The 26,209-nt window shown below is 40.0% G+C and overlaps 1 protein-coding gene across 1 annotated transcript in view; it reads right to left on the reverse strand.

Moving 5' to 3' along the window:
• Positions 1-26,209, reverse strand: part of GYRA (DNA GYRASE A) — an 89,003-nt gene that overhangs the window by 21,176 nt on the left and 41,618 nt on the right. The window contains exons 14-19 of the mRNA XM_077392784.1: positions 17,388-17,474; positions 17,182-17,275; positions 11,113-11,183; positions 10,924-11,013; positions 6,663-6,788; positions 6,362-6,519 (exon numbers count right to left, since the gene is read on the reverse strand). Coding sequence (XP_077248899.1) covers positions 6,362-6,519; positions 6,663-6,788; positions 10,924-11,013; positions 11,113-11,183; positions 17,182-17,275; positions 17,388-17,474 — 626 coding nt within the window. The remainder of the gene's footprint in view (positions 1-6,361; positions 6,520-6,662; positions 6,789-10,923; positions 11,014-11,112; positions 11,184-17,181; positions 17,276-17,387; positions 17,475-26,209) is intronic.

The raw sequence follows: 26,209 nt of genomic DNA on the forward strand, positions 1-26,209 counted from the left end.
AATTTGAAAATTAACTTTTAGGGAAATGGCTGGTAAGAACCACTTTCCATGTGAATAGTGCTGGGATGAGCCATTACTTGATGACACATTTAAGCTGTCTATTTTATGAGCAAGCATAAATGTGAAAATTATAAGCAGGCAGGAGTTCAAATACCTTTATTTTTTTTCCTTTCTGCACTGTTTTAACCCTTCTTTTAATCATTATTTAGTTATTATTAAATAATCAAACCACAATAGACAAGTACTCTGCTGTACAGTTTCCTTTTATGGGAGAATTCCTGTTCTGCTAACTATGAGAGGGATAGAGGAACTGACAGAGATACAAAAAGAAAGTCCTGCACAAAGAAAATGGGTGTGTTGTAAACTTGAAAAACATAAAGTTGGATTTGGATAAGGAAATCTTAAAAACTGGTGTGAGTGGTAAAAATTTGTCCCAATTTCTATCTCATTTTTATTTATTTTTTTCTACTGTTGATTTATTTTTTTCTACTGTTGACTAATCCATGCTTTTGCTGTTACAGATAAACAACACTAATGTACTGCTTGGCTGTATGAATGTGCAGTTTCGCAAGTGCTTCCTATGACTGGTAACTTCCTTTCTTGAAAATCAGTTTGATTGTAGCCAGTGCGACATTCTCACTTCTTATGTTGGAAAGTTATAAGCATATGACCAAGATTATGTTTTTTTATTTTCTCTTTCCACGTTTTCACCATTGCAAGTTGTTTCGGGCAAGTTTCTTTTTCACGTGTACTTCATGATTTGATTTTGTCCCCTCTTTCCTTTGCAGTTGGTATTGGATTAGATTCAATATAAACTCCCTTTCTCTCAGAGAATTGATTTTTATATTCATCTATGCATTTTTATTCTAGAATTATTGGTCAAATATCCGTGTATAGCTAATTTTTACAATGAATGAGCAATTATATCACACATTTATTTTTAACCTTTCCAATACTTTTTTAATCATTTTAATGCATCTTTTTATTATTCGTTTAATTTTTGTTTGTCGTCTCGTGCATCGCATGGGGGCTTTTACTTGAATTATATATATATATATATATATATATATATATATATATATATATATATATATATATATATATATTATATCAGAAGAGAAAAGGAGAGAATTATTTGAATCTCTCAAAATTCTATGAGAATTACACATCACTTTTTTTGACTTTTTTAACAACAGCACCCATTCAACCCACATATTTTCAATCCTACCCCCTCCTTTATGCTTTTTAACAAAGGCATCCATTAAAGCCACATAATTTCAATCCTAACCCCCTCCTTTATGCTATTTAATAATGGAAACCTCTATAGATTGGAGGGCTAGGATCAGCCTATGGAAATGATTTTACGGGCACAACCTATTGATGTTGTGTTCCATCACATGGACGGATTGGATCAACCTATGATGTGGTCCGTACAGCTCTTTGTCGGCCCGTGCATCGCACGGGGTTTTATTATATATATATATATATATATATATATATATATATATATATATATATATATATATAGATGGGGGTTTCACTATTCAATGGGTGGCAGCGTGAGACAAAAGGGGTGGATTTTTTGAATTTTTTCAAAATCCTGTTTTTTGACTTTTCGTTTTTCTCTGAGATTTACAGCATTGCTCTTTTACCATTAACCCCTTTACTGATATCTAACATCTATCTCTATGAGAAATTATTTGAGGGTAAAATCGTAATCTACATACGAAAAGTACCGACCCAGGGTACCTGTCTATGACAATTACGAAAAAAAACTACCAAGGAGAGGTAAGGACATACGACAATGACGAAAGAACTACTTTATATTATGCATGCAGGACACTTGCATAATATTGACGGATTCCGGGCACCTTGAGAGGAACAACAATTATGGAAACCTCTATCGATTGGAGGGCTAGGATCAGCCTATATCGATTGGAGGGCTAGCCTATGGAAATGATTTTACGGGCACCAGATTGATGTTGTGTTCCATTACATGGACGGTTTGGATCAACATATTACCCGCTATAGATCGAAGGGTTCGGATCAACCTATGAAAATTATTTTTGGGGCACAACCTATGTAGGCAGTGGCCCATCTAATCGACGGTTTGGATCATCCGATGGTACGGGCCATACTGTACATTTTAATAAAGTGAAGACTGCGATCGTCACAATACGGTGCGTAGTGGCATTATAAAATATGGTAGTGAGGGCGTTAGCACTATATAATTTGAAACCATCGTTGTTACTTGGATGTTCCCACGCGGGTCGGGTTCAACCCGAATTTTGGTTGGGTTGGGTCGGGTTGGGAAAAATCACCCGAATTGGAAATCGGGTCGCGTCGGGTTGGGCTGTGGGGCAACCCGACCCGACCCGAAACCCGAATTTGGGTTCTATCTCAAGAAGTTCTGTATATGTGCCACAATCCACAACGGACGGTTTGGATAATCCTATGGTGCGGGCCATACCGTACTTTAATAAAGTAAGGAGTGTGATCATCAAAATATAGTAGTGCGGATAACATTTCCCTTTGTTAATTGTTAGTCCCTGTTTGGTTTGGATTTTGAGAACCGATTATCAGTTAAAAACTTATTATTGCTGACTCACTATTGCTTCTCAAAATCCAAAACAACCCGGCTTCAGTTGAGGTCGTCAACAATTTCAACCATATCAAATCAGGTCAACCCGACCCAACCCAACCCGAATTGGAAATCAGGTTGGGTCGGGTTGAGGAATTTGCAGATCGGGTTGGGTCGGATTGAACGCGGTCAGGTTGGAAATCGGGAACTACTTTTCCTTATTCACTATGTGCGGGTCAAATTAGGGAAAGTTTGATCTTACGAATGCAGGACACCTGTAAAAATATTGACGAATTTTGGGCACCTTATGATGTGGTCTGTACAATTCTTTCTCTGCCCGTGCATCGCACGATGTTTTTTGCTAGATGGGGGTTTAACTATTCACTGCTGAGGTGGCAACAGGAGAGAAAAGGGAAGGATTTTATGAATTTTTGGAAAATTCTTTTTTTGACTTTTTTAAACAAAGGCACCCATTCAACCAACATATTTTCAATCCTACCCCTCCTTTATGCTTTTTAACAAAGGCACCCAATAGAGCCACATAATTTCAATCCTAACCCCCTCCTTTATGCTTTTTATATAAAATAAATCTAATGGGTGATCTTAACAATCAGATTTAAGAGGAGCAACATATTATGGAAACCTTTATAGATTAGAGGGCTAGGATCAGCCTATGGAAATGATTTTTGGGTCACAACCTATTGAAGTTGTGTTCCATCACATGGACGGTTTGGATCAACCTATGATGTGGTACGTACAGTTCTTGGGCCAGGTACGGGTCCAAGATTCGTGACCCGTGAATTTCCCCAGGTCATTTTGACCTTCCCCGTGTCACTCGGACCCTTACGGGTCGGGTCAAACCCTCCCATTTTTTTCAAAATCCTTTAGAGGAACAACATATTATTCAAACCTCTATGATTGGAGGGCTAGGATTAGCCTATGGAAATGATTTTACAGGCACAACGTATTGATGTTGTGTTCCATCACATGGACGGTTTGGATCAACCTATGATGTAGTCCGTACAGTTCTTGGGCCGGGTACGGGTCCAAGATTCGTGACCCGTAAATTTTCCCGGGTCATTTTTACCTCCCCCATGTCACTCGGACCAGTACAGTGCAGGTCAAACCCTCCCATATTTTTCAAAATCTTGTTCATGGGCCCGAATATTAATTTCTTCAAATCTTTGAACTGGTCTATCCCCCACAGTTCGTTGGCCCAAAAATTAATTTCTTCAAATTCTTGAACAAGGTAGGCTCCACCTGTATTTTTCAAAATTAATTGTACGCATCACCCCATGATCCAAACCCTCAATTTCATAATCCTAGCCCTCCGATCTAAATAAAAACTGCATATTACGGAAACCTCTATAGATTGGAGAGTTGTGATCATCCCATGGAAATGATTTTTCGGCCACAGCCTATTTACATTGTGGCCCATCAAATTAATGGTTTCAATCATCCTATGGTGTGGGTTGTGCATTAATATTAAGGGCAAATTTTAGGCCCCACCCATATTTTTCAAATGAAGTTTGCAATCAACGCCATAGGATAATCCAGGCCGTCCATTTGATGGGCCGCAACGCAAATAGGTTGTGCCCCCAAAATCATTTCGATGGGATGATCGCAACCCTCCGATCTATAAGGTTTCCGTAATATGGAGTTTCTCTATTATCTATCATGAGAAGTTAAATATAATTTTTCCCCACTCCCCGTGCATCGCACGGGGTGTCCCACTAGTATATATATATATATATATATATATATATATATATATATACAGAGAGAGAGAGAGAGAGAGAGAGAGAACTGTTTTTACACACAAGTGTAGATAAGTTATCTACACACTAGCTTAAAATACAGCGGAGGCCCACATTGTTTGCGTGATCCAAACCATTCATTTGATTGGCCCTCACATAGATAGGATGTTCACAAAAAATCAGCTCCATAAGATCATCCTAACCCTCCGAACCGTGGAGGCAAAAAATGGACAGATTTGTGAAGGTTTATACATGTCCATTTTACCTCCACAAATCGTAGGGTTGGGATGATCCTATGGAGCTAAGTTTTTGTGGACACCCTATCTATGTGAGGGCCAATCAAATGAATGGTTTGGATCACCCAAACAATATGCCCTACACTGTATTTTAAGCTAGTGTGTAGATAACCTATCTACACTTGTGTGTAGAAACCGTTTTCTCATATATATATATATATATATATATATATATATATATATATATATATATATATATATATATATATATATATAGTGTCTTATTTTTTACAATATATTTGAATGGAAAAATTGTATATTAGTTTGGGTAGTAAAATTACGCATATTTTTGCTTGATAGATCTCTTTTATCCAAATGACAAAATAATTTGGATTTTGTTTGAGGAATTAGGTTCGGCCATTATTTTATTGATTTTTTTATTTCTCACAATTTCTTTTGGATCTAAAATAACTTCCCACCGTGCATCGCACGGCACGGGTTGTCCCACTAGTGTGTGTGTGTAAAATTATCTATCTTGTAATAAGTTATTGTTCTCCATTTCTATTTTTACAGTGTCTTATTTTTTACAATATATTTGAATGGAAAATTTGTCGTCACCGTACCTTTTGACCTATTTTTATGGTTTCTTTTTTTTTACTAAATCTGTTATGCATGAGTAATTTCCTTTTAAATTTTTCCTTATTTGCTATGATTTAGCCGACACTTTGAATTTAATGCCGACACAAGTGTCCTGCCCTGTCCGACACGACACGCATATCCACACGTGTAGACACTCCTTTGGACACTTTTAAAGGTAATGCTACAAGCGTTACTTAATGTGGCCGTGTGGACACATTTTTGTAACGTGTCAAGTGTGATATTTAGTTTTATTATTGAATAATGTGTTTACCCCTTTTATTATTAAGTCTTATTTTATTATAAACTCTTCTTTTAGCTCTTCTTTAACTAATATTTTTTGTATTCCCCCCATAAACCTTAAACCCTAAAAACTCTTATTCCACTAGTATATTCATTGTATCATATTGGTCTCTCTTCCGCGTTGTATATTGGGGATGGAAGAGAACTAGATTAAATTGATGAATGCATTATTATTTGATTATCTCAGATTTGTTTTAGATTATAGTTGATTAATTCTAACATTTATTAGTTTGTTAAATGAATATCATATTTACATTGTTACAAATTATGACCGTAATTAGTAATTTTATACGTATGTACGCATCACCATTTCGAGATTTTAGATGTTGCCATGTTAGACAACTCGTATCCGTGTTGAAACTCAACACACATGAATCTGTATCTACAAGTCATGAGAATATATACTTTATATTTTAGCCGTGTCCCCGTTTCTAAATGTAGGGAGTTCGCCATGTCCGACACTCCGTGTCCGTGTCGACACACGACACTCGTGTCCGTGTCCAAAAATCATAGCTTATTTGGATAAGTTTTTAAGCATCTTTTAAGGGTTCTTCATTGATTGAAATGACTCGAGGGGAATGCTTTGGGTCTGGGATACACAATCCAATGGAATCCAACCATGACACAAATTATAGTCATTTTAATGACATTATCTCCAATTTTTTTGGCACCCATGGATGATATATATTCAATAATAACTTGGGTATCAATTAAAGGCTTCACAATCAAAACAACGTAACAAGAGCAAGATAGTGAAACATGAACAGCAGAGAATAAAATGAAAATATAGCATCCATATAAAAGACAAGATACAAGATCAAAGCATTTATTCAAAATACAAAGCTTACCTGAAATAAAGAACATGATCATGAGCATGGCAGACAATGAAGTCAGACATAGCATCATTTACTCGCATTTTGCCAACAGATTTTCCAATGGTTCCACGATTTTGTAGATTAAACGTGTTAGGCTTCATCCGTTTAACATAACCTTTTTCACTGAAAGCCTATAAATTATCACATAGTAATAATTTTAAGGGTTAGTCAAGGGGAAAATAACCTCATTCATTAAGTCAATCAACTGAAATTTAATACAGGAACATATTAAAAGCAAAGAAAATATTTGCTTCTGAAAAGTGGCATCACATACCAGAAGCATTTCTTCGTTTGGGATAACATCTATTTCTTCTAGTTGACTCCCATCACCGTCCTCCAACATTGACCGCCTTGGAGTTTTGAATCTGTTCTTGAGTTCAACTGCTTCTTGTTCTATCAACTAAGATAATGTAACAAGAACAAATATGATTTTATATAAAGGAAAAATAACAGTAAACAGTATGAATCATAGCTGTTGTATGTGGACAATTTGTCCCCTATTGACTATGCTTTGCTTTTATTGAATAAAATGTTAACTTTTAAAAAAAACAGTATGAATCATGCGTAAGGAAATAGAATAAAAAATATTTCATGAGATACAAAAAGGTGCATAAAAACACTAATAAAAATAATTTCGCATACCAGAGCGGCCCAGTGCACGAGGCTCCCGCTATTGCGGGGTCTGGGGAGGGCTAGATGTACGCAGCCTTACCCCTGCTTTGCAGAGAGGCGGTTTACGGGACTCGAACCCGTGACCACCAGGTCACAATGGAGCAACCTTACCGTTGTGCCAAGGCTCGCCCTCTTAAAAATAACTTCCCATACCAATGACTAATAATTATTGTAACTTAATTGAATGCAGGAAATACACTTAAATAATAGCACAGCAATTAATAATGAACTCATATGGTGAACCTGCTAAAATTTCCAAAAGGAGAGAACATAACCATGAATTCTGTTTTCCATGGAATAATCTAGAATTTCTTTTTCCATGGAATTCTGTTTCAAGGAATTTTTTTCCAAGTTAAAAACATTAAAAAATGACTTTTCTAGAATAGGTAGAAATGTAGATTCCCATTCGCATGTGTCTCTATATTGGCTGGCGCAGCCTTCAGGTGTCCACGCTCCCGCCACGGGTATTTGCAAAAACCTACCTTAGGCCTACCTTCCATAGTGCCCACCAACCACTTGCCTCCTCGAAACTGGCACCTCCTACTCCCCGATTCAACCTCAACCTTGGTTTCCTTCGCTTGCCCATCCCAAGTTAACCCTGTTGTGAACCCATCTCAACTCGAAGTTGAATCTCAACATCAAACTAGTCAGATGCACCAATCTTTGATTGGAGCAAGTGGCCATGACAGTGAGGGTTGGAATGGAAGTAATTGGGTCAGATTCGACAAGGGCATCGAACTTTATTAAATCATCATATCACATTGAGAGGGCCCCCCTCAATCACTGCTTTATTAAAATGAACATTTTCAAGAAACTTTATTCCTTGGTGAACGGCTTGAACTTCAGCTTCATTAGCATCAGCTGCTCTAATTGGACCTGAGAAGGCCCATCTCACGGCACCCAACTCACCCCTAAGGACTCTCACAATGCCAGAGGGACTAGGATTCCCTAAACTAGATCCATCAAAGTTTAGCTTTAGAAACCCATGTGCAAGGGGTTCCCAGTCTTGAACAATCCTAGGTTCCATTTCTGAATCAAAGCAAATCTCCTTCCATCCATACCAGAGATCATAAGCCGACAAAAATATAAAGGTACAATCCTGGCCCAAGATATAGTAATGGCAATCACCTTATTGTATAAAAACAATGCTCTCTTGGAATATCCTTTAAACACCCACCGCATTACGTTCTTTCCATAAGACCCAGATGGTTGATAGAAAGGAAACATGCCAGGAGTATCTATCCTTCTTTTTTTCCTCCAAGGAACCACGGGCCAACTTTCCAATAACTCAATGATCATGGCAGGGAACACGCAATATATCTCAAATCTAGAAGGGAATTTGAAATAAAGCTCTTTTAGAAGGGAATCTGAATGAAATAAGGAAAGTCTTGGAGAAGTTTTTTGGGCAACTTGGGCGTCCAGAACGTTTAGGGTGCCAAGCTCCCTCTCTATATATTGGTGGTTGGAAGAGAGGAATGGGTTACATTGTTACACGTTTTTCTCTCTTTCTATCTCTTCTCCAAAATTTGTTTTCTACTCCTTTCTCAAGTTTTCTTCTTCCTCTTTCAATTGTTCTTGGAGAAAAGCTCTTCAAAAAGGGTCCCTCCGTAAGTCCAAGAAATTAAAGGGAGCCATCAATCCAACTTCTAAGGCGTTCGCGTTTGAGAAGCGTTTGAAGCCAAGCGAGGAGTAGATCAAGCAGGAATTACAATTTGAGTAATCAATTTGGTATCGTTTTCCAATTCTTTATGAGTTTTATTTTGATCACCAATGAAATCTAGTAACTAGAAATCCCATACACCTGATTAAGGGAGACATTTCTGCCATATATATTGTTCCAAGGCATTCCGTTGAGCCTTGATCCGCTAATTGGATCAGATTTTAACTCACACTTATGGAGTCTAGTCATGGATTGGTGTTTCCCACAAATATCACGCCACAGGACGAGTACACTGTTATATTTCTAGCCACTTTACTTGTCGGCAAGGCTTGTGTTCATATGGTTCTACATGTGTGACGAGTACGCTGCTATATTTCTAGCCACTTCACTTGTCAGGCAAGGCTTGCATTCGTATGTTTCGTATCGCTTTGCCTGCATTTCATACTACATGACTTCGACGGATTGCTACTCCTGGTACTCGAGTGGATCATATAGATATTTGATCTAGGTGGACTGATCACAAGACCAGTAGGGATCTCGATAACGACTTCTTTTCAAGTAAGGGTGAATAATGAGGATTGTAGGCGCGTGGGGCCCAATAAGTAGCATATTGCCCAATATGACTTCTAGGGATTTTATTTCCATGTTATTTAGTTTTAGGCATTTTACTTTTCATGTTATTTTATTTGCCTATATACATGAGGACCGCATGTATAAACAGATAGCTTTTGGAATACTATTGAATTACAGATTTTTCTCTCCTAATTTCCGTCCTTCCCACTTTTCCTTCTCTTATTCTTCTCTTCTTCTCTTTCTCTTCTTCTGGCCAGCTTCACACTCTCACTTGCTTGAGATAAAATAAGAAAACAATAAGGGGCTGTTTGGATCTAGATAAAAAAATGACAAAATTTACCATTGGAAAGTTAGTTTTCCAGCATTTGGCTATCTCAATTCCATGGAATTCCTTTTCAAGAAACAAAAACTTTCCCTATTTTCTAAGAAAATTCTATTCATGTTGGACCCTATAATTTCTCTTTCAATGGAATTCTTTTGCAAGGAAAATTATCCCAAGTTAAAACATTAAACACTGGTGTTTCTAAAATAGGTAGAAATGTTGACTACCATTCGCATTTGTCTCTATATTGGCTGGCGCAACCTTCAAGCATTCACACCAGGGAAGCAGGATTCGTACCTGAGTGTGGGGATTCGCAATTCCCCGAATCGCGAATCGGAATCGTGATTCGATTCGATTCCCCGATTCTGGGGAATCCCGAATCGATTCCGTCGGAACCCCAATTCCCAATTTTGGGAACCTCGATTCCCAATTTATGAAAACCCCGATTCCCACTTTATAGGAACCCCGATTCCCAGGCGATTCCCTGCGAATCCCCAGCGAATCCCAACTCCCCAGCGACTCCCAGCAATTCCCCGGCGAATCTCCGGTGAATCCCCGACAAATCCCCGGCGAATCTCTGTCGACTCTCTGGCAAACCCACGATTCCCGCTTCCAACCATCCCAGGAGCCTTCAATTCCCGCTTTCGAATCCCGAATCGAATCCCGCTTTCGATTCCCGCCTTGGCAACCTTGGTCCACACTCCCACCATCTCGGGTATTTGCAAAACCTACCTTAGGCCTCTCTTCCATAGTGCCCACCTACGTCTTGCCTCCTTGAAACTGGCACATCCTCCTCCCTGATTTAACCTCAACCTTAGTTTCCTTCGCTCGCCCTTCCAGAGTTAACCCCACTGAAACCATCTCAACAACCTCTCGAAATTGAACCTTCACATCAAACTAGTTAGATGCACCCATCTATGATTGCAGCGAGTGGCGGTGAGAGTGAGGGTTGGAATGGAAGTGATCAGGCCTGATACGGATGCAATTATAGGACAGGGGCATCAAGCTCTTGGTTTAAAGAGAAAGAAAAGGTTTCGGGTCAACGGAGATAATTGGAATAGCCACTTTAGGGGGTGGAAATATCACCCACACACACACACATGAAAGAAAAAGCTAATTCTTGAATCTCTAAGGACACCAATAGAAAAAATGTGTATCTAATAGAAGCAAAGGAATTAAAGACAAAACTTCAAGGAAGCAAAAGAAATGCCGCACACGTATCACTGGAAAATATTAATATTAAAACAAGAAATTAATTTTACAATACAGAGAATATTTTAACATGAAAATGTCCAACGTAACAATTACCTGTAACATATGCTTTCTGCTTGATAGTAGTTCATTTAACTTTGATATTTGTTCTGACAAGGATTTACCTTCATCAACAAACTTTTTCCTCTGCGAGAAAACAAAGAAAGAGCATTTTACTCTACTGCATCAAAAATGGTCACATCAAAAAGAAATAAAACAGTTTATGCCCTCAAGACAAACCCAGACCTCAAGAAAAGTAAGTTTTCTTAGAGTTATATCCAACAAAGCTTCAGCTTGTTTCTCAGATAAATCAAACCCTGCACAAAAGAAAATACATTAAGAACCATCCCAGCAATTTAATCATTCAAAAAAAAAAACATCCCACCAATTTACTGATGGAGGAATACAGTGTCATAAAAAGGAAAAGAAAACTAAATGGCAGAAGTGTTAATCATCTCATACTCTAATAAAGTGGGTATTAATATTGATAATAATCAACTTACTCATAGTCATAAATCAAGCTAATTAAAAGCAGAGAATCATAAGAAATAAAATATCGATAATGCCAAGGAAAAGACACAAAATGAAAGCTACATGTTAGAACATTCTTGACATACAATGTCAAAATCTGGCATGGATTTGTTTGGTACTTGAAGAACCCATGTCCTTACAGTTGAACAACGAATACCTACTTAAAGCAAATCCAATGTCCAACTAATTCCCTCCTTCCTCTGCACTCATAAGATGGGAAATCAAGCAAGAACCCAGCTCATTAGCATAAACGGAGCAAAATTTGTATAGCTTATCAAGGGCATCAGACAAAGATTACCACAAAAAGAGAGAAAAAAAAGATAGATGATAGAGAGAACAAAAAACAAATCAAACAAGATCAGCAATTCCAGTACCATGTGGTAGGTTGATCTCCACCTTTTCACTGGTGGGGGTTATATGACTTGCCTGATATGAAATGGATCATTGCCAAGGTACCATTGCTACAGCTAATGGGAATGGGAGGACGAGCCTAAATTGTCCTCTTGCAGACGGAGTGGTGTTCAACCAAATAAGTAAGTCAGTGACAAAAGTGCAAAATTTAACCAACTCTACTTAAGCATCCATTAATGCAGTCATCATTGTCATAGTAGGTTGCTTAGCAAATATCCAATCTTGAACCACATAAAAAGACTACAGACCAATGCAACTCAGATTCAGCAGGGGTAAAGAAATAACAACACATCTGATACACAAGGACAACCTTTACACCTAATATTGAAATATTTTTAGACAAGGTACAACATGGATATGGAACCCATTATGAAACGGTAATCTTAGCTGGAAACTAAGTAGCTCTTAAAAAAGCAGCCAAGGCAACATAGGCACTATAGCAGAGAAAAGCTATTAAAATGGATCTGCCCACAGTAAAATTAAGCCATGCGATGGGAATAAAACAAGTCCTAGGGTAGCAAAGAGATAGTTGCATGCATGAATTCTACAGTCCACCACTGTAACTGGTGGCATTAAGTTGATAAGAATTGAACTGGCACAAAAATTAAATGACAGAGTACAGACTTGAGTAGCATTTATTGCATTAGAATTGCCAGCAGCAAATTATGCGCTGTAATGGGAGTGAATAATATTTCAGACTTAGGTATAGATAATTTGAAGTACAACTAACCTATATCCAATCACTATAAACAAATGGAAAATCAGCGAACACAGAAATAGTATAGAAATAGTATGATGATCACAGCTAAACCGAATGGCAACATTAATGGACTGATGTTAAATGATACAATACAGGCTTTAGCAACTGACACAGACAATGAGAGAATAGTAGAAGCCTCAAGGACAGTGGGATATGAAGTACCACTAAGGTCACATTATGCCCATGGTTTTAAAATTTCCCGAAATTTCCCCAAAACGACAGAAATATTTCCGTTTCCATCTCCACTGAAATGAAGTCTCAATGAATTCATTCAATGTCATTATTTCCTTCAAAATTTCGAAATTTTTATCGAAATTTCTGAAGTTCGGCCTAAATGGTTGGAACAACTAAAAAATGGAAAGATGATATGATTATAATGTATATATATAAGGCCCAACTAGGGCATCCAAAGTACAATGACAATAATACCCTCAACATACATAGAAATGACAAAGCCACCCTCTAATACACTCAACACTCCCCCTCAAGCTGGAGTGTATACACTGTGGAACTCCAGCTTGCTACAAGGGAGACTACAACAACAATTAAAAGTTAAAACAAAAAAGGACCATACATCAAAAAAAAGTACAATAAGCCCATACACACATCCAGCTTGGTAAAACACTACTCAAGCTAGTGTGGTGAATACATAATGAAAGAATAATACTAAAAAGGAAAACAACGGCCGCACTAAACAGCATCGAGATCAATGGCCATCAAAAAGAGCAGCTCCCCTGAAGTAGCACAGCCGCGAGAGCGATCAAACAGCGCCTCCCCCTGAATGAGAGCACAATGAACATATCCGCATATCACGAGCAATGGAGGCGTCATGGCAGGAACAGCTACGATCCAGCAAGCAAAAGGGGCACACCAAAGGTGCGCATAATGAACATTGGGTAAGCAGCACAACGCCAAATGAAGAGGACAACAACGAATGGGGGAACCATTGTCTGGAGACAAGGTCGACAGCATGAACATCATCGCCTGAAAAGAGCCGACTAACGATGGAAAAACCATCGCCCGGAAAGGAGAGGTCGACGGAAAAAGATTGTCGCCTGTAAAAGAGCCGATCAACGATAGATATGGAAGCCATCGCCCGAAAAAAGAGGGAGAAGATAACCAACCAACGATGAGAAAACTATCATCTGGAGACAAGGTCGTTTGCATGAACATCGTTGCCTAAAAGAGCCAACCAACGATGGGAAACCATCGCTCGGAAAAGAGAGGTCGAAGGGAAAAGACTATCGCCTTTAAGAGAGCTGACTAACATTGGATGTGGAAGCCATAGCCCCGGAAAAGGAGGGATAGGACATAGAGCCGAGAAGACAAAGACTGTCTAGGAAGCACAACAACACTCCCCCTCGGGCGAAACTACATGAGCCCAGAGACTACAACACAACACAAGCCATCAACAAGAGAAGACAACCAGACATCAAAAGAACACATCAACAAGAGACAACAACAATGAGAGACAACTCGAGACAACAACAAGAAACCACTAGAAACAATACAAAACAACAAGAGAACATAGAAGACAACAACAAATGGCATAGAGGACAACAAGACAAGAGACCACTCCATCTATGAAACTAAATGACAACATAAAACTTCCCCTTAAGAAAGGACAGCAAAGAGGACAACACTTCCTCAACAGAGAAAAGACAACAAAAGAAGAACCATATGATAAGACTCCTCATCAAAAGAGGACTAACAAGGTGCAACACCTCTCTCAGACATTTCACCAAACACTTGGTGTTCGCCTTGAAGAAGAACATAAAGGACGTAGAAGAACACATGACATAGATGGATGGAGTGGGAGGGGGGAGAAACTTAAGCCATAAAGAGAGGGAAAGAGAACGAGAAAGCACTCAAAAGAGAGGATTGAGGAAAGAAAGATGTAGGGAGTTATAAGGGAAAAAAAGGAAAAAAAAAAGATTGAGAGACTGAAAATAAAAAAGAGAAAGAATAGGCGAAAAAAGAGGGTTGTTTTGGAGTTTTTGTTGGGTTTTCTCATCTTTTTTTCGGTTTAAAAGGGGGGTGGATCTACAAATGGTATTTACAAAGGGGGTTTTGGGTTTAGGGAGCCAAAATAAGAGATTTGAGGATTAAGTTTTAGGGTTTAAAAAAAGAGGAGAAATGAGAGAGGAGGGTGCTCGCCGGAGCAAGGGAGAGAGAGAGAGAGAGAGAGAGAGAGAGAGAGACTTGCCAAAAGGTGGTTGGAGGCATGAGACTCGCCGGAGAGGACAAAAGGAGCTCGCTGGAAGAAGAAAAAAAGAAGAAAAAGTAGAGAGAGAGAGGAGAGAGAGGAGAGAGAGGGAGAGAAAGAGAGAACAGAGAGAGCGAGCTGGAGAGGGAGGGTGTGTTCACCAGTGGCAGGAGAAGGTCGCCGGAGGTGATGGAGCTTGCCGGAGAAGGTGGAGTGGGAGAGAGACTCTTCTTCTTCCTTCTTCTCTTCTAGGATCAGACCTACGGCATCCAAATGAGATTAGGGTTAGATAGAGGAAGGAGAAGAGGAGTGGAGAAGATGGTGAGAGACTCCACTAAAGAGCTCTCCCTCTAAATAATGTATATATAAGGCCCAACTAGGGCATCCAAAGTAAAATGACACTAATACCCTAAAAATACATAGAAATGACAAAGCTAACCTCTAATACACTCAACAGACACAAACTACACACCACCAATACTAACACATCACAAATAATAATGCACTACCAACCATAAATCATCAACAAACGCGAACATACGAATCACCAACAACCCACCAACAAGTTACCAATACGGCACCGACAATGAGTCTACCAACAACACAGCCAACCATTCCCCAATAAGTCAACCAACAACACAGCATCAACAACAACCAACAAAAACGAGGGAACCAACAACGCAACGAACCATCCACCAACGGTACGCACCACCACTAATACTAACCACAAGCATCAGCAACAACCAATCTCCACCAATAACAACCACAAATGCCAACACCAAATCACCACCACAACCAACCACCATCAAAACACATACATGTCACCAACGAAACCGCCAACGTATGCGGTCGCACATATCAGTACGTGGTTCCGGGATAAAAGGAATCGATAACACCACACAAACGAACCACTAAGGAGAAAGAATCATCAAACATCACCCGGAACCAACAACGGGATGAAGAAGATGAAAAGTGATTGTTTAAACCATGAATACAAAGGTTTAGAAGAAGGTTAAAAGGGATTAGGGACTGATGAGGAAGGAAAGCAAAAGAAAAACGATGTTGGGAGAGGGCACTAATGCTAGAAAGATATGGGAAGGGTGGGATTAGGGTTAGGTGGGATAAAACCCCAAAAGAAAAGGGTTTTAGGGACGGTTGGGAGCGTATTTAAGGGCTAAAGTTAGGGTTTGGGTGGTATAAGTTACAAAAAATGGGTTTTGGGGGTGGGCGACAATGTTAGAATGGGGTTTGGGGAATGCGAGTAGGGTTTGGGGTTAGAAATGCACAAAAAATGGAGGGGTGGTTAGGGCTAGGGTTAGGGTTGGTGGAAAACTCAAAGGGTTAGGGTTTGAGGGGATACGACTGATGTAGGGTGGGGGAAAAAACTATGGTTCGTCCCGTCTCGTCGCGTCTTCATATGGTGGGGGTGGGGCATCTCCTCTCGCGTCTCGTCTCCTCTCGTTACGTCACGTCTTCAGGGTCATTAACTCTCACTACCATTGGCTCTGATACCATGTCAGAGGTATCCTATCTTCCATGAGAAGAGAAGTAGAGAAGAAGAGAAGTGGTGAAGAGATGAGAGAGAGTTGTATTACTCTCTCCTATACAAAAATGTAATATATATATATATATATATATATATATGAGAATAGGGTTACATAGAAAAGATTGAAATATCCCCACAAAAGTGGGTATGTAATACGCCCACTCCCACTGAAAGTAAAATGTTTCTGTTTCCATGCCGACCGAAACCAAAATTTAAAAACAAATTTAAAAAAATGTCCACTCCTTTACGCCAATCTTATAATTGATGTAAAACCAGGATAAAAACTAACGACAGCTCATATATGATAAATATCAAGGCCAAGTAATCAACCAAAGCAGAAAATCATACTGAAACTCGCTAATACTTTTAGGGGTTGGGCACTCGAACACCTTCAGTGACTAAAACAAAGTATGATAACTACCGGATTCAATACTACAGATATGCCTGCATGTAGTTGTCAAGAAAAAGGGAAAATGTGAATAGACATGTCTTGCAAAGACGGTAACAGAACCTCAAAATTCCATGAAAATTGAATCAGGAATGTCGTTTGTGAGAAGGAAGCTACGTAAATACAATGACTTTCCAATTTAAGATTAAGGAAGCTACGTAAATACAATGACTTTCCAATTTATGATTATTTCATTGAATGTGGCATTAATATACAATTCTAACAGTGAACACTGAACAGCTAGTTTAGGAAGCACACATAGGCGTAACCTACAATTTCAATAAACAACAGAGAAATGATTAAGTAATTAGTTATAGATATAAAATGGCCAACCCATAATACCAGCTCAAATAACAAACAAATAAGTACAAACACATTGTAGACGGACCTCAAAAAGTAATACAGATGCTAACCTTTCCTTAAAGCAGCTGAAGCCATGGCATTACTAGAATTTTCCCTAATTATGCGAATAACAGCATCTAAGTTGTCAAGTCCCACTATGATACCCTGAGTAAATAACAACATTAATCAATCTTTCTTTTTTTGAATGACAATCTCCAACAACATTAATCAATAATCTGTCATTTAAGCAACTCTTTCTCAGTTGTTCTCAACATACCTCGACAATATGTTTTCTTTCTTGAGCTTGGGAACGCTTAAACTTTGCACGCCTTTCAATAATAGAGCATCTAAAGTCTAGGAAGGCCTGAGAAAAAAAAGGAAAAAAATATAAAGAAAGGAAGATAATTAGTAAACTGAGAGCACCACTGAATTACAAGAAACAGAAACACCTTAACACAATTAAACTTTACAAGTCCAAAACACTAACAAAAAAAAGACAAAGATTTTAGTGATGAAATGCCTATTACATTGGCTTTTCATTGTTTTCAAGACGAGTGTCATTACAAGAACCATCCATGCACTTGCACCAGTGAGGACCTTGCAATGCAGTGGTATTATTAAAGTGCAACCATGCTGCATAGTCACCTCCTAGTAGTCACGTTGATAGCAAGAAATCTAGGAAGTTCATGCATCACAAGTGCATGTTTGTTTGTTTTTTTTTTTTTTTTTTTGATAGGGAAGCTAGGATAGAACCCCCGACCTCAGGGTGAAAGAACAGTCTTTACCAACTGAGCTAGAGGCTCAATCCCAACACAAGTGCATGTTGCAATGCAGACAACTCCCTTTTATCTTGCACCAAGAACAAGTTGACAAACTCCTATTCCATCCGTGGCTGTGAAAGAGTTCACGGATCATGTAACATCAAATAGTCTTCACAATTTATCATTTTTTAATCGGTTGGCTGGTTTATTGTTGATGCTTGAGCATCAGAGATCATAGAATCATGTAAAACAAAATTGATGACATGCTAGGTAGAATCAAAATTTATACCAGAAGATAAGAGGTATAAATCCAAAAGATACTGTGGATAGAGTTTCCATGCTAATAGACAAAAAATGAACATTTTGGGCTGTGGATTACCAACACAGTTCCATCCCATTTTTAGCTGATTAATATACGGGACAACATTTGAGCCACATAACAGGTGGATCAACAATAGCACAAGCCAGTGTTTCAAAGTGAGGATATGGGTCAAAATGCGGCCAAGGCAAATCCTAGTAAACTCGGCATTACAGTCAAGTACTCGGTTGAAGCATCTGAGTACTTGATTGACTCGATCATAACCCGAGAGAGTCAATGGAGTTCTGATTGACTTTGTAGGGGAAAACACGGACTTTCACAAGAGTGCGGGCCAAGGTAAAAGGGAGTTGAGCCATGGGAGTCATGATGATGCGGGGGAGTTATGAAAATATGGCACAAAGACTTCTAGACCATAGGGGTTCTTTCTTGAAGAAGTTATTAACAAAAAACTCAACTCAACTCAACCAAGCCTTAGTCCCAAACTAGTTGGGGTCGGCTAATGAATCCTTTAGAAAATATTCAAGAAGAAGGTGATGTTATTAACACAGCTATCCAGAATAATTTAGCCTCTCAATCATGTCATTCTGGAATCGAAAATCAGATCATGAGCTAGTTCATCCTGCCATCAAGCTTACACCCCCATCCCACCCAATTGGTGCTGCTCATGAACCTTTTTTGAAATAGAGTGCTGCTCATGAACCTATCTACCATAAATAAACTATCTCTCGATCTTGTGGGTATCGAGTGTTCACGAAGGTTTGAGGCCCTAGGCACAACATTCCATGATATTTGGTGCCTCATCTTCATCAAAATGGAACACACAATGATGTGTGGATATATTAATGATACAGTATCAAGCAGGTAGCAACATATGTGATAGACCATCAATGTTGTAGCCCAACATGATAGAACCATGATGCATCTAATGAACTCTGATGCTAAACAAGTGATTCTAGGTGAAGGGTAAAGGGAGTCAACAAGTAAATTCATCCTGGATTCACATTTTTTTCGCTCAGCAATAATGATATCGGATTTATTCAAAAAGACAAGTAAAGTATTAAAGATGACTGAAATGGTCAATAATATAACAAAATCAACAATAGGAAAATATTGATCGGTAATTAGCCCTGGTCTTCCCACCCTCTCCTTTGTCCAATGAATCAGCCTTCCATTTGCCTCATGGTGCACATGAAGAAAAGAAACCTGAATAAAAGAGAATAAATTCATTTTCTCAATCCGATCCAATAAGGCTATGTTTTGTTGCACTGGGGGGTGGATCGGAGAGTAGTAGAATAAGAAGTCAAAATGGAGGAGTCAAGCATTTGATTTGTTTAGAAGAATAGTGGAATAGAGGTAAGTAGGTTTGGTTGCGCGGCAGTTCTCTCGGAGAGCAGAGGAAAAAGTAAGGGTGTCATTACCAAAAGAGAGTAAAGAGAGAGAAAGAGAGAAAAGAAGACCTTCTCCGCTATTCTTTTACCAAAAAATTTAACATTTTGGGAGAATTTGGTTGGAAGATGACTAGAGAGGACATTAGTGCCACATGGGTGCCCCGTGTGCCAAAAACAATAACGATATCCGGAACAAGTTGGGGACTCAAATGGAGCTTCAATGCAATATTGGCAACCAAACAAGGAATCTACATTCATTGGCATTTGAAATTCCAATGAATGCCGAACCTTTGTGCTACCAAACATACCCCAAGGAAACTCTCACTGGAAACTAATCCACTCAATGATGTAAGAAGAGTCTACCACAACGAATGGTCTCTGTAAGCTTCCACTAGTTTTCTATGTGCTATTGTCTTGTCTTTAGTTGAAAATTGCACCCCATTTGCTTAAAAAAAGAAAAGAAAAAGAAGACTCAAGACTTGACCACCCACAATGAGTACCAGGCTCGTTTTGACATTGTCAATTTTTCCTCCAGAATAAGTTATGGATAGGGGAAGAAAAGGTGTATCCATTTCTCTCTCTTGGCGCTGCCACCAGCCCATTCCTACAGCATGTGGTATCCTGCAGCTGAGGCTCCCCGTGGACTAATGAGTGGCATTGGGGAAGAAGTGTAGAGGGCAGTCAACGGCGGATCATTTCTCTCCTCATTTAGCTGCATACCTATGTAGGAATGGGGTCTTGGCAGTCTACTACCATATTGTGTCAGCAAATTTAAAGCAGGGACCGTGGAAATATGCTTTAATCCTCCAAAGTCAAAACAAAATACTTGCAACTTGCAGGGAGGAAGAATGGCTACTATAGTATGGAAGGAACGATACCCGTGTTGTTTATTAATATTTGGGTGGAATTCTACCATGAAAATGAAGATTAGTGTATGATTAGCGGTTAGGATAGGGATAGTGGTGTGAATACATAAGAGTTTGGGTGAGGTTTGTGTGCCCACAGAAATTCTGAGTTCGCTTTCATTACAGCTTATCATTTTTTATGAGCAATAGTTTTGAATATTACTTTCTTCTTTTTTTCATGAAGGCTTCAAAACACTGCTAATAGAGAACACGACAGATTATAGATACTAAATCAGTAATAAGTGTTGTTTCAATGCCAGTAGGTTTTTGAGGCCTGAAAGATTAGAAGAATACGAAGAGAAAAAGGCGATTCGTGACGCTCCCTCCCTAGGTCGATGGAAGCCCTACCGAGGGAGGCGGTTTCTTCCCCTCTCTCTCTCTCTCGTCTCCTTCTCTTTCTCTGTATTGTGTACCTCACCCTCTCTTTCTTGTCTCTCCCCATTGCTGGCTCCCTCTCGTCTCCCTCTCTTCCTCTGTATTTTTTGAGTCTCCCCCTCTCTTTCTCGTCTCTCTCCATTGCTAGCAAAAGTTGAGCCGTGGAGGCTGGATCTGGAACTGTGGAGGCCAGATCTGGAGTATGGCTCTTCCGTGGTGGCTAGATTTGGGGCCGCGAAGGCCAGATCTGGGGTCGTGGAGGCCGAATCTGAAGTCGTGGAGGCCGGATCTGGAGTCGTGGAGGCCGTGATGCAGGAACTGGAGCCGAGGAAAACCACGAAGGTTGCCGGAGGCCGTGAAAGGACGTGGGTTGCTGGATCCGGAGTCGTGGAAGACCGGCTATAGGCCGAGCGATCTTATTTTTCAGGCCGAGGACTACCGGAGATTGTGGATTGCCTAGTTAGCAATGGGATTGATGGGTTTGGCTATAGGAGACTGTGGTATCCGGAATCAAGATCAAGGGTGGTGGCCTGAGGATGGACGTGGTGGCCAGTTGCAATGGTAGTTGCAGGATCTTGATGATGGTGGTGGTGGCTGAGACTCCCCTGGCTGGTTTTCTATGGAGGAAACGGAGGTGAGACTGGAGGTGGTGACCGTGGTGATTGGTGGTGGTTCGAGGTGGAGGCCGTCGGAGATCTAATGTTGTTCAGTGGTTGCTTATCGCGCACGGTGAGGGCGCACGATAGTTTTTGGCCCTTGAGCGGGATTTTTAAAAATCAAATTCGGGATGTGGTGGAGAAGTGTGTGTGACGTGGAAGGTCATGATCTTGACTTGGGGGGGGGGGGGGGGCCACAATATGGCATTTTTGTTGGATTCGATACAATTAAGGCTATTTGGTAATGTAAGGGGTAATGGGTTTTCTTTTGGGCCATGGAGAATGCTCCTGGGCAATTCATACTATGTAAATCTAATGGGACTACTGGTCCCCATTGTAAAATTTGCTGGTATGAATATATTTGTCAAATTTCAAAAAATATGTTGTTTCCCTTCAAAATCTTGACCGTAAAGCACAGAGTCGACTGAGCCACTTGAATCAGCGCCATGATCCAAGGAGAACATGTCATCTCCCTTGTCATTTTTTAACCCAGAAAAGAGTGCTGCCTTGGGGCAAACCTCAAAATTTTATAGATGAGGCAAAATAAACACTAGGACTAACTTCCTTGCCTTGAGAACAACACATGGTAAAGACTTTGACAGCGTAGATACAGGTAATGTGACCTCCTCTGACCTTCCTGATAGAGCTTGAACACGGTCGGCCTATTTCTTCCTCTTTGAGATCCTCAGATAAAAATTCTTATCTATTGAGTATGGATCCATCAGAAGAGCATAAGATCTATTTGCAATCCTACCTCTATCCATCAGTTCCTACAGCCTAGCATCTTAGTTGTAAATTTCGTTTCGGTCACCATTTTGTTTTGCTGACCGGAATGGAACATTTCGGTCATTTCAGTCCCATTTCGTTCGAAGCTTTTCGTTCCGCTATGATGGGAGGAAATTTTTATTTAATAGTTCAAAAAAATAAAATAAAATCAGGAAAAATCAGAAATTATTCCTCAATAATATGTTCTGAATCGGAGTTTCAGCAAAAAATCCAGTTACTACATTCAGCTCAAATCCTCTTACAGGCTCTGCACTGGAGGTCTGATTTTCTACAGTGAGCGCTCCCATTGGAATGACCTGACAAACCTCACTTTTCTACTGCTTCCAAATGCAGCCATTGATTTCTTGTTTTTTTTTTCTTTAGGGCCATGAAGGACCTGGACTAACATTCTCTCTGACACAGTACCGGAGGGATCCAAGCTCCACAACCGATCTACATCCCATAACTGAAATCACCACAGCACCCTCCATATGTTCCAAACTGGTCTTCTACAATGGAGATGGAGAAGAGATGGAGAATGAGAAAAAAGAGCGTGAGAAAGAGAGAGAGACTTCCTTCCCACACGAAAATGTATATAAATATTAGATATATTACAATGACAAGAATACCCTTAATGAGAGTAAATACGTCAAGCACGCCCCCTCAAGCTGGAATGCATATATCATACATTCCTAGCTTGTTACAAGCATCCTTTAACTTAGCAAGCCCTAATAGTAATAGTTTGGTGCACACATCTGCAAGCTGGTCTACTGATCGAGAAAACATGGTGCATATTTCATCGCTTTGAATTATTTGACGAATAAAGTGGCAGACCACTTCAATATGTGTGGTTCGCTCATGGAAGACTAGGTTAGTAGAGATATGAATTGCAGATTTGTTATCACAATACAATTGTGCTAGACCTGAAGATGAAAGACCAATCTCTAATAGGAAAGAGCATAACCAAATCAGTTCTCCACTCGTATAAGACATAGCTCTGTATTCTACTTCTGCACTGGATTTAGATGCAATATCTTGCTTCTTACTTCTCCAAGACACCATATTACCTCCAACAAAGGTACAATATCCAGTTGTGGACCTCCTGTCTATTGGAGATCCTGCCCAATCTGCATCAGTAAACCCCTCTAGTCTCTCGTGACCATTTTTCTTGAAACACAAGCATTTCCCCGGTGCACCCTTCAAGTACATGACGATCCGAATCACTGCTGCCAAATGAGACGTACATGAAGAACTCATAAACTGACTAACCACTCCTACGGCAAATGAGATATCAGGATGAATGGCTGTCAAATAAATCAACTTTCCAACCAACCTCCTGTATCGACCAGGATCATCCAACTGGTCTCCTTGATCTGGAAGGAGTTTTACATTCAGATCCATAGGCGTAGAGGTTGGTTTATCCCCATAGAACATGTATCCTCTAATACATCCAATGTATACTTTCTCTGTGACAAAGATAGTCCATAACGAGAGTGTGCTACCCTGATTCCAAGGAAGTATCTGAGAAGACGCAAGTCTTTAGCGGAAAACCCTCCCTGGAGGAAAGTCTTTAATCTATGTATGCCACCTTCGTCATTTCCCGTGATCACAATATCATCCACATATACTATAAGGAAGATATATCCAGCAGTAGACTGGTAGCTAAGAACAGAGTGATCAACAACAAACTGCTGCATGCTGAAGCACGAGACTGCATCACTGAACCTTCCAAATCATGCCCTCAGAGATTGTTTCAGCCCACAAATTGCTTTCCGAAGAAGACAAACTGAGGAGGACATCTCCCCTTGAGTTACATACCCAGGAGGTTGCTCCATATATACCTCCTCAGTAAGATCGCCGTGAAGGAAAGCATTCTTAACATCCAATTGATACAGTGGCCAACCACTGTTTACAGCTATGGAGATTAGAACACGGACTGAAGGTATCTTGGCCACTGGTGGGAAAGTTTCCCGATAATCCAACCCAAATGTCTGAGTATATCCTTCGGCCACAAGGCAGTTTTGAGACGTTCAATGGCCCCATTAGGCATGTACTTAATAGTAAAGACCCATCGACACCCAACAGGATGTGCTCCAGGTGAAAGAGAAACAAGTTGCCACGTGTTATTAGAATGAAGGGCGGCCATCTCGGCATCCATGGCAGTCCGCCAACCAAGATGGGCAAGAGCATCTGAAACTATCTTAGGCACATAAATAGAAGACACACTAGAAACAAATGATTGAAACGAATGTGAGAGATGCTCATAAGAAACAAACTGTGAAATAAGGTGTGCAGTTGTGCGAGAGCGAGTGCGGGACGCAATAGGAGAATCAGATACAGGAGAATAAGTACCTGATGGAGAATCATCCGACTGAGGAAGAAAATCGATGGGCGGAGATGATGTCTCGGGAGATGGAAGAATAACCTGGCGTGGTCCATGAGTGTAAACTTTCAGCTCACAGGTAAGAGGGCCCGCTGAAGTCTTTGTAGCAGTCATTGCTAGTGGGATCGCTCGAGGAGTCTCCAGGGGACTCGACTGTAGCGGAAGTAGCAGACTGGGCATCTCAACAGGAGTGGGATCAGGATTAGAAAAAAATGAGTATTCTCGGAGAAAGTTACATATGCAGAAACAAAGGTCTTCCGTAGCCTAGGACTAAAACACTTGTATCCTTTCTGAATACGAGAGTCGTTTTCCACATCCTAGGACTATAACACTTGTATCCTTTTTAGTACGAGAATAATCCAAAAAGATACATTTCTCCACTCAAGGATCTAGTTTCTCAAGTCCAGGAGCGAATTTGTGAACAAAATAGGTACGACAAAGACACGAGGGATCAAGGGAAATGGATCACCTAATGGATATAAGAAAGAGAATGGTGTCTGGTTAGACAAGACAGAAGACAGGAGACGATAACCGAAGAAGCAAGCAATGAGAGCTGCATCACCCCAATATACCTTGGGTATGTGTATCTGGAACATGATCGTACGAGTCATATCTAATAAGTATCGTATCATATCATCCTCTCAGCAACCCCATTCAGCTGTGAAGTATATGCACGGGAAGATTGATGTATCATGCCACGAGAATCAAGAAATTGATGAAAACCATTAAAGTTGGAGAAATATTCTTTGGCATTTTCACTACACAAACAAGGAACAACAAGCAGCCACAATCACCACAAACAACAAACAACCAGAATCGTCCCCAACAACCAACATTGACAACTGCAACAAAGAACAAACAACCTCCAACAAATATGATGAACAACTACAAACTCAGCATCAAGGAGCCACCAACAAGACTGCAACAAAATTACCAAACAACCACCAGAACAATACTCCAGCGGGTCCGATCACCACGTTACCGAACATCCAACAACCATGAGGCTACAAAATACGCAGCAAACCATCCACCAATAGCAACCAACAACAATGAGAAGTGCCACCACAAACCAAGTACCACCAAACACAACTAAAAAAGGTGGGCATACAATCACCAATAAATCCACCAATAAAGCGGCCAACAAAGCCACCAACAAATCACCAACACCAATAAACACCACCAGCAAGTCCACAAACAAAGTGGCCAACAAATCCACCAACGATCACGGTCGAAGACATCAATACAAGGTTCCGGGAGAAACAAAGGATCGAGAACGCCACACAAGCATATGATGAAGAAAAAAAGACCACCAACCAACTTCCCGGAACCAATAACGGAGTAAAAGGGAAGAGGAAACGAGTTTAGAACATAAATAAAGAGAGTATTAGGGACTGATTTGACAAAAAAGCGAGTTTAGGGAGATGATTTCAACACAAGGATGAGAGAAAATGATTCGATAGAGGGGTCTAGGGTTAAGGTTTAGATAAAATCACACTCAGGAACTTTTAGGCATTGTCACAAATATCTCCGATATTTTCAAAATATAG

The sequence above is a fragment of the Tasmannia lanceolata genome, unplaced genomic scaffold (genome assembly GCF_043159265.1).
Source record: "Tasmannia lanceolata isolate RefF3 unplaced genomic scaffold, GAP_Taslan_0.1 ptg000012l, whole genome shotgun sequence".
NCBI lineage: Eukaryota > Viridiplantae > Streptophyta > Magnoliopsida > Canellales > Winteraceae > Tasmannia > Tasmannia lanceolata.